At 47.2% G+C, this 9,313-nt stretch overlaps 1 protein-coding gene across 5 annotated transcripts in view; it reads left to right on the top strand.

Annotated features, from left to right (window-relative positions):
* Positions 1–361: 361 nt before the first annotated feature.
* TJP1 (tight junction protein 1) overlaps positions 362–9,313 on the top strand; it is a 260,747-nt gene continuing 251,795 nt past the window's right edge. For all 5 annotated transcript variants that reach the window (XM_055555709.1, XM_055555705.1, XM_055555704.1 and 2 more), the window contains exon 1: positions 362–546. In XM_055555709.1, the coding sequence (XP_055411684.1) occupies positions 377–546 (170 nt within the window). In that variant the 5' untranslated portion in view covers positions 362–376. The remainder of the gene's footprint in view (positions 547–9,313) is intronic.

Raw genomic sequence — 9,313 nt, 5'->3', positions numbered from 1 at the left:
GCGGTGCGGTGCGGGGAGGGAGCGGGGCACTGCGGGGAGGGGGCGAGGCCGCAAGGGCAGTGCGGGGAGAGAGCAAGGGGTGGGGCGGTGCGGGAAGCGGGAGGCGGTGCGGGTGGGGCGGGCGCTGGGTTCGCCCGCCGCTCGGTACCGCAGCCCTGCCAGCTGGCCGCCCGGAGGCGCGCGGACGCCGCGGGCCGGTGCGCGGCGCGGGGGCGGTGGGGCGCGGGCCACGCACGGCGGCGGCGGGAGCGGCGGGCACGCACGCACGCGGGCGCGGGGCGGCACGCACGGCCGGACGCACGGCGGCGGTGGCGGCGGCGGCAGCAGGGGGCGCGGGCGGCGGGCGCGGCGGCGGCGGATGGCCCAGGGCTGACTTATGCGGCGCCTGGAGGGGCTGTGTCTGCGGCGGCGGCGGCGGCGGGGCCCTGGCCGCGAGCGGAGCGGGGACAAGATGAAGTACCAGAAGTACCTGACGGTGCTGCAGATGGCCATCGGCGTCACGCCGTCCAACCGCGGCAGCCTGCTGCCGCTCAAGAGGAGGCTGTGGTGAGGGCGGGGGCCGGCGCGCGCGGGCGGGGGGCGCGCTCGTCCGCTCAGGGACCCCCGGCGCGCGCGACCGGGCGGGGCCCGGACCGCGGCAGACGAAGGGGCTGCGCCGGCGGGTCTTGCTGGAAAGTCCAGCAGCTCTCGCGCTGCGTTTTCTGCGGCGCCTCCCATCTATCGGCTGCAGGTCGGGGTCATCATCGGTGGAGGGGGGCGGTCCGCCCACCTGGAAGCCGCTAGAGAAATTCGGGATCACCCGGAACCGTGTACACACGGGATCATCCGTCGGATTGTATCCCGTTTTGTTAGCATGTAAACATGTCACAAGAATCCCGGTGGTCACCCTGGTGTTCCATCCACTTGAGAGTTGGATGCCTGGTTCTGTCACAAGGGAAACGGTTCAGTAAAAAGGATGATGATGTAGAAAAAAGGTGTGATGATCATGGGATTCGGTGGTCATTTCAGTTAAAAAATGCGTGCTTAATACAGTCCCATAGAGTTTGATTCAATTCAATTGAACGTAGTCCAGTTTTATTTGAAGGTGATAGAGAAAGGAAAAGAGGCTGCTTTTAGGCAGTGTAGAAAACTCATATCAGCTTTGTAAAACAAAATGGAATAACCATCCAAAGAACACAAAGATTGAGCGGTCAGGAAAAAAGAAGAGCTTAGAAAAACAGTTCCAATAGTGGAGAATTTTGAAGGTAAGACCAAAATACATGAGCAGCGAAGTTCACATTTCCACTGTGCCACTTACTGTGTGACTGTAGACAAGTTACTGGAGAGTCTGTTTTTTCTGTAAAATGGAAATGATACTCCCTACCTCGTGGGGTCGTGGGTAGATGAACTGCCATGATCCGTGCATAGTGCCACTCTCCCCAGCTGCATAGTAGGTGCTGAGTAAATATTACTCTTTCTTCCCATGAAACCCCTTCCCCCGCCCCCAGTTGTTCAGAAAAAGAGAAGTTTATTTTTGCAAAAGGTATTTTAATTTGAAGAACAGCAAGTGACAACACCTGGAAGACTAGGCTGGTAAAAATCGACAGTCACTGAATTAAGAAATGTCCATGGAAGAAGATTTTAGCATATGTATCAACAATATGTCATTATTCTGAAGTGACAAGCAGTAACGTTTGAAGATGACTTTCCAGATGGATGGGTTACAGAAAAAGAGAAAACAAAGCCAAAGTTGGCACCAACAGTCTTACCCTCAACTCAGCTTTCCTCCTGAGTGCTTACCAGTATGGAACATGCTGCGTATTTTATCTCTCTTCGCCCCGCACCCCCCCCCCCCCCATGTAAGTAGCATAGGGCCAGGGTATTTGTCTGTTTAGTTTATTACTAAATTCTCTACAACTAGTTTCCAGTACAAATAGATTCTCAGAAGATGTGTGTTTGTTGAATTGGTGAATTCTTCATAATGTGTAACTGGGAAAGAAAGTTGAGGAAATTTTTTTTTACAGCTGTTCTGAGTGGCTTGCAGGACCTTAGTTCCCTGACCAGGGACTGAACCCAGGCCCTCAGCAGTGAAAGCACAGAGTCTACCCACTGGGCCCTCTGGAAAGTCCCAAGGAAATTTTCTTGATGTTACATTTAAAAACCAAGATGTGGATACAATGTTTGAGGAGCTGTTCTGCATAAATATTAGCAGTGATTGGTCACAAGGTCAGGAAACTAGGTTTATTCCTTCTCATCACTGGAGTACTGCTTCTGAAACTGCTGTCCCGAGTATAGTTTGTGAAGACAGAACAAAGAAAATGAAATCCAGGTAATGTTTGTACTCTAGAGATTCATTTTTGAGGCAGGCAGTGACCTGGGACAAACATTAAAATCCGTCTTATGAAGAGACAGCCTGAAAAGATCAGGGAGATTTTGTTGAGCTTTCCGCAGTCTTAAATGAGCATTTGAGAATTTCTATCTAATGTTAAGTGGATTTGCGAATGTTCATCTAGTTTCTCCAGTGGCAAAGTGAAGAGCACGCTCTGTGAAACTCTGGAGTGGGTGGTACTTTTGAACACAGATGCGTAATCTTTTAAGTCAGAGAATATTGTGCCATCTGGTTCCTCTGTCTCTATGTCTTATGGAATTCATTTTCTAGGTAACATTTTATTTTCTAGATGGCATTTTGTTTTGCCAATGTCCTAACAACTGCATGTGGAGAATTGGAGATGAAAGGCAAAAGCACTGTTATTTGTCTAGATGTGTATATGGGTTCTGACCTCAGAATGGTGAGTGGGAACTAGTATTTAACATCGACAGTGCATTCAGACCTTGGGATGCACCAGCTTGTGTCCGTTTATGAAATGTGAGGTCATAGCATGGTCGTTGATCATGGCTTGTGTGAAGCTTTATGTGAGGACGTTTAGAAAGATATGTATGCTCCCTGCATTCCTCTGTCTTAACTCTTACAGTCTATGTGGGAAGACTGCTCGCTCACAAAGCTTACGCCTGTCCAAGTAAAGCTTAGGCTTGAGGGGGCCAATGCTTTGGCCCCACTCTCCTCTCTGGTCTGGCCATTTGTGCACATCTGCTTTCCTCTCTGCAGTGTCCTTCTGTCCTTCTGATTGGCTCTGCACATCCTTAAAGGAGTACACACTTGCAGACACTTTTACATGGAACCTGAAGGGGACACACTCCACTGCGTCAGTGGAGCTTGCAGGAGCCTACTTCTTGAGGTTCCTTCTCCAAGAAGTTTAATACATGGGAGTGTTTGCAGTGTTTGGTTCTGAATCATTACTGTTCACAAAGCTGGAACTCAGGCTTGTTACCTGAAGGAGACATGAGTTCGTGTGGCTGCTGCCTGCCCTAGGGCCTCCAGTGAAAGGTCAGTGATGATCGGCAGCCACAGAACACAGTGCTTCCTAAAGACTGTAGCAAATCTCCAAAAGCAACAGAAGTTTATTTTCTCCCAGTTTTGGGCCCAGAGTCTAAAGTCAGTGTTGGCAGGGCTGTGCTCCCCAAATACCCTGGGGAGAAGCCTTCCTGTCGCCCCTTGTGTCTGTGGCTCCAGGGCGCCTTTGTGGGACACACCTCTTCAGTCTGTCTCCGCCCCTTCACGTGGTCTTCCCTGTGTGTCTTGTCGTCTCTTCTGTCTCTTATGAGAACACCTGTCGTCAGAGTTAGGTAGTCAGTGACCTCTGCAAAGACCCTTTCTCTAGCCAGGGTCACATTCATGCGGTTAGAGGGTGTGGGGCAGGGAGGGGCAAGGCTCAGTCCAGCACAGGAACCACATCTGCTCAGCAGGTGTGAGGCCCAGAGAGTTGTTACTCTTGTCTGTTTTAGATGAAATGTGAAAAGTATTTTCATAGTAAGTTTATTGTTGTCAGAGTTTTGATTTTTGCATTGAGTGCTTTCAGGAGCATTTACATGGATCTTAGGGGAAAAGAGTGTCGTATCATTTTCTTATATTTCTAAGTCTGTTTCTCCCTGTTGAGACTGTAATTATTGTAGATCATGCAGTATCCATTCAACCACTGAAGTTGTCTCATAATCAGATTTTGAAAGTAAGAAGAGCTGCCGTTCACTGAGCTTGCTCCCTGCTGGGCCCTCCATCTCCCTCAAGGTGCGGGCTGTGTCTCCCCCAGCTTTACAAATGAGAGTGTTGGCCTGTCCAGAGTCACACCTCAGCTTTATGCCAGTTCTTAGGATTAAAATCACATTTGAGCAAGGATATGCAGGTCTGGAAAGAGACATGGACTGAAGACAGGAACCAAAGGGCAGGAACATGTCTTACATGATATTGTTTCTGCCAGGTGGCCCATGGCCCCTTCATGGCTCACAGAGGTCCCTGATGGGATAGGACAATATCCAGGTCCTCCCTTGGTTTCTTTCCTTTTTAAAAAAAAAAAAATTATTTATTTGGCTGCAGTGGGTCTTAGTTGCAACACATGAACTCTTAGTTCTGGCTTTAATTCCCCAATCAGGGATGGAACCCGCACCCCTGCATTGGGAGTGTGGAGTCATAGCCACTGGACTACCAGGGATGTCCCCTTGGTTTCTTTAATGAGCAAATTATAGGCAATGACATACATTATTGTTTATAAGTACAACTAAGGGCCATTTAATACAGACTTTTTTAGTGATCTGAGAAACTTGATGCTGGGAAAGATTGAGGGCAGGAGAAGGGGGCAACAGAGGATGAGGTGGTTGGATAACATCAGTGAATCAATGGGCATGAGTTTGAGCAAACTCCAGAAGATAGGAGGAGAAGTGATCCTCCATGAAGGATGGAGGATCCTGGCATGCTGCAGTCTGGGGTCCCAAAGAGTTGGACATGACTTAGCAACTGAATGACAACAGCAATTCAGTGAGTAAGTAAGGTTTCTGAAGTCTGATGCTCGTAAACAAAAACTAGCATTTTACTAGCATTTAGCGAGGAACCCTTCCACAGTACCCAGTGTCCTTCTGAAGTCAGCTGCCTGCTGTGCTTGGCAGTGCCTCAAGGCTCCTATTCTCACACTCACATTCGGGGAAGGGTACCTTGTTAACTCATCCATGTTAGCTTGACTTGGTTGAATCCATCAGTTGCTGACATTTTAGAATTAGTATATTGTAGAAGCATTGTTAGTTTTGTCCTGATGGAACTGCTTTGTTTTTACCATCTCAATTGTTTTTGCCCAATTCTGTGTTATTGTTGAGTTCTTTTCCACTGGAAGTTAGCAGTGGGAGCAGCAGATGAGCTCGGGAATTATTTGTCCTAAGTGAACTGCGGTCAGAAGTGGTCGTGAGCCAAATCTCCTGTGTTATAACAAAGTGAGAGGGTGGACCCCGAGTTTATGCCTTTTAAGCCTATCAGCCAAATGAGAACATGACCCTGTTAAAGAAGTTATGAAGGGAATGGGAAGAGGCAGACATTTTCTCCCAAATTGCCCTCTAGGGACGATTCAGTAGAATTAAGGGTTAAGAAAAGAAAAACTTCCTTTTAAGCCAAGTGTTGATTTTTCCAGAGTTGAAGGGAAAGCACTCCAGAGTTGAAGCGTGCTTACAGCTCAGTTCCTGACTTTACTTCCCTGTCATCAGAGGCCATGCTGCTGATATTCAGGGAGTCATCTCCAGAGTCTGAGGCATTCAGGTCAGACTGGGTGAGAGGGGTGCCTTGGGCAACACAGATGCTGTCTTCTCCACATCAGGAGCACTGTGGACAGGGCTTCCCTCCTGAGCTGTGGATGCACCTCAGTGTTCTTGTGTGTGTTAGCGTGTCCAGCACAGAACTATCAGACCCACATATCTCCACAAATATTGTTTGTTGTTCAGTTGCTAAGTCATGTCCAACTCTTTGCAACCCCATGGACTGCAGACTTCGGGCTTCTCTGTCCTTCAGTAACTCCCGGAGTTTGTTCAAACACACGTCCTTTGAGTTGGTGATGCCGTCCAGCCATCTCATCCTCTGTCGTCCCCTTCTCCTCCTGCCCTCAATCTTTCCCAGCATCAGGGTCTTTTCCAGTGAATCAGCTCTTCTCATCAGGTGGCCAAAGTATTGGAGCTTCAGCTTCAGCATCAGTCCTCCCAATGAGTATTCAGGGTTGATTTCCTCTAGGATTGACTAGTTTGATCTCCTTGCTGTCCAAGAGATTCTTAAGAGTCTTTTCCAGCACCACAGTTCAAAAGCATTGTCTTTGGTGCTCAGCCTTTTTTATGGTTCAACTCTCACGTCCATATATGACTGTATCTGGAATTAATTCTCAAAATAACATTAAAATGAAAGAGAAGCAACATCTTAAATTATCTTATATCTCAAGGCTCCTCCTACTTAAATAAGAGTATAAATATTCCACATATTTATCTGGACCTCTTTATTCCTTTTCTTCATCTCTCACCAGAGAAAGGGGGCCATGACTGAATGATGTGCTTGTTAATGGCTGGTCTCTTAGCTTTGCAAAGATCTGGTCTGAGCTGTGAAGTCACTGAGATTTCTCCCCAGGAGCTGGTTCAGTCCTGGGATAAGACCCCCTCCTCCTCCTGCTGAATGTGTGGGTAGGTGGGTTCTGCCCTACCCAATATTCCCCTCGTGGATGCCAGCTCAGCCCTCCTGGTTATTGAAGATTTTTATTGTGATCCTGATATATTTTTTGGCTCTTGCTGCTACTGCTGCTGCTGCTGCTAAGTCGCTTCAGTCATCTCCGACTCTGTGCGACCCCATAGACGGCAGCCCACAAGGCTCCCCCGTACCCGGGATTCTCCAGGCAAGAACACTGGAGTGGGTTGCCATTTCCTTCTCCAATGCATGAAAGTGAAAAGTTAAAGTGAAATCGCTCAGTCGTGTCCGACTCTCAGCGACCCCATGGACTGCAGCCTACCAGGGTCCTCCATCAATGGGATTTTCCAGGCAAGAGTACTGGAGTGGGGTGCCATTGCCTTCTCCTTTGGCTCTTAGTCATTTTCAAAATTTGGTGGACATAAATTCTTACAGAAGACTTTAGGTTTTAGGCTTTTAGTTTGGAAAAAAGGAAATTAGTGATGCATCTCTAAGTCAGATGGAGAAAAACTTTCAAAAATATTCTTCTGTCAAAAAAGTTTATATTCCATTTGTATTAATTTCTAATATTATCATACCACCTAACCAGGGCTGTCAACATGAAGTGAGAGAGAGGAAATAAAGAGAATTCAAGACTTGTATATATATTTCTTTTAATTGGAATATAATTGCTTTATGATTTTGTGTTGGTTTCTGCTGTACAACACAGTGCATCAGCTATATCCCGTCCGTCTTGGACCTCCCACCCCACCCCCCATCACATTCCTCTTGGTCATCACAGAACACTGAGCTTAGCTTTTACTGTTTAGCACTTTCCCACTAGCTATCTGTTTTACACATGGTAGTATACATATGTCACTGCTGCTCTCTTAAGTTGTCCCACCCTCCCTTTCCCCCGCTATGTCTACAAGTTCATTCTTTATGTCTGCGTCTCTGTTCCTGCCCTGCAGATAGATTTGTCAGTACCCTTATTCCAGATTCCATACATATGCATTAATATATGATACTTGTTTTTCCCTTTCTGACTTCACTTGGTATGACAAATTCTAGGTTCATCCATACCACTACAAATGACTCAATTCCATTCCTTTTTATGGGTGAGCAATATTCCATTGTATAGGTACCACATCTTCTTTATCCATTCCTCTATTGGTGGACATTTAGGTTGCTTCCATGTCCTGGCTGTCGTAAACAGTGCTGCAGTGGACATTGGGGTACTTGTGCCTTTTTGAATTGTGATTTTCTCAGGGTATATGTCTAGGAGAGGTATTGCTGAATCATATGGTAGCTCTATTTTTAGTTTTCTAAGAAACCTCCATGCTGTTCTCCATAGCAGCTGTACCAATTTACTTTTTCACCAGCGGTGCAAGAGGGTTCCCTTTCTCCACATCCTAAGACTTGTATTGTGCCGTTCGGTTTCTCTTTACCATATGCCCTCTTCTGGAGCAGTTCTTCACTGTGTTCATGGAAGCTCTTCCCTGCAGAAAGGAGAACAAAACTGTACAAGGTGCTGCTCTTTGTATTGAGAATCAAACAAGTGAAAAGGACATCAGCAGGATTTTACTCTGGGAGGTGACTTGAAAGGTGTCCTCATTGGAACCCAATGAAATAACAAAAATATAAATGAAAAAAGCTGCAGCATTAATGATAACAGTCTGGGTTAACAATGAAGAATACTATCAATGGCCCAGCATTTTTGAGGGATCTCTGAGAAGTAGAGAAGTAGCTGAAGCTCCAATAGTTTAGCCACCTGATGGGAAAAGCTGACTCATTGGAAAAGACCCTGAGGCTGGGAAAGATTGAGGGCAGAAGTGGGCGACAGAGGTTGAGATGGTTGGGTAACATCACCGACTCAATGGATATGAATTTGAGCAAACTCTGGGAGATAGTGAAGGACAGAGGAGCATGGTATGCTGCAGTCCTGGGAGTGCAAAGAGTTGGACACGACTTAGCAACTGAACAACAACAACAACTGAGGAGTAGTTAGTAGGCAGGGGTAGTTCCATAGAGAACAGCCTCGCTGAAACCATTGTCCAGAAAATGCAGAAGATGGCTGCGAAGTTAAGGGTGGACGGCTTAAGGTAGCTTCAAGGACTGGAAGGAGCTGAGGGCATGGGGGGAGTTCATCGGATACGACCGCTTGTCCTCACTGAGATGTGAAGCCGAGGGGACAGCCATGTTGCTTTCTCACTGTGGTGGTACCGTGGGCACTGGGGCTGGACCTGAGATGGCCACTGCGTGCCCTGACCCAGAAGAGACACGGCCTCACATGCCTTCTGGCAGTGTGTCCTGTCTGCCAAAGCTGCTGCGGGCAGGCCTGGTAAGCCCTCCTGTGGGGATACAGAAGTTCTCCAGTGGAGATAGATGTAGACTGTACAGATCACACAGCAGTTGGGAAAAGCCAGTCTTTAGAGACTTACTTAGCATCTTCAACAGGCAGAGAAACTATAGTCTCTGAAGGAAAAAAAAACATTGGATCTACATGTTTTTCAGAAAGATACAGGAGAGAATTCTGTTAATAAAAACATACTGGACACTAGAAATGTAAAATTTACTCATTGAAGTGAAAGAATGGACAAATTGACAGAACTGAAAAGCAAATTAGAAATCTGGAGGAGTAAGCTGAAGAGTCACAAAAGAAAGGGATGAAGAGAGAGAAGTTAGGAGCTCCTAAAACTATTGATTTTTGGTTTGATAGCACTTCTCTGGTGGCTCCAACGGTAAAACGTCTGCCTACAATGTGGGAGACCCGGCTTCAATCCCTGGGATGGGAAGATCCCCTGCAGAAGGAAATGGCAA

Source organism: Bubalus kerabau, chromosome 19, assembly GCF_029407905.1.
Source record: "Bubalus kerabau isolate K-KA32 ecotype Philippines breed swamp buffalo chromosome 19, PCC_UOA_SB_1v2, whole genome shotgun sequence".
Taxonomy (NCBI): Eukaryota; Metazoa; Chordata; class Mammalia; order Artiodactyla; family Bovidae; genus Bubalus; species Bubalus kerabau.
The sequence above is the reverse complement of the archived record's forward strand: the minus strand, read 5'-3'. Positions and strand labels throughout refer to the sequence as shown.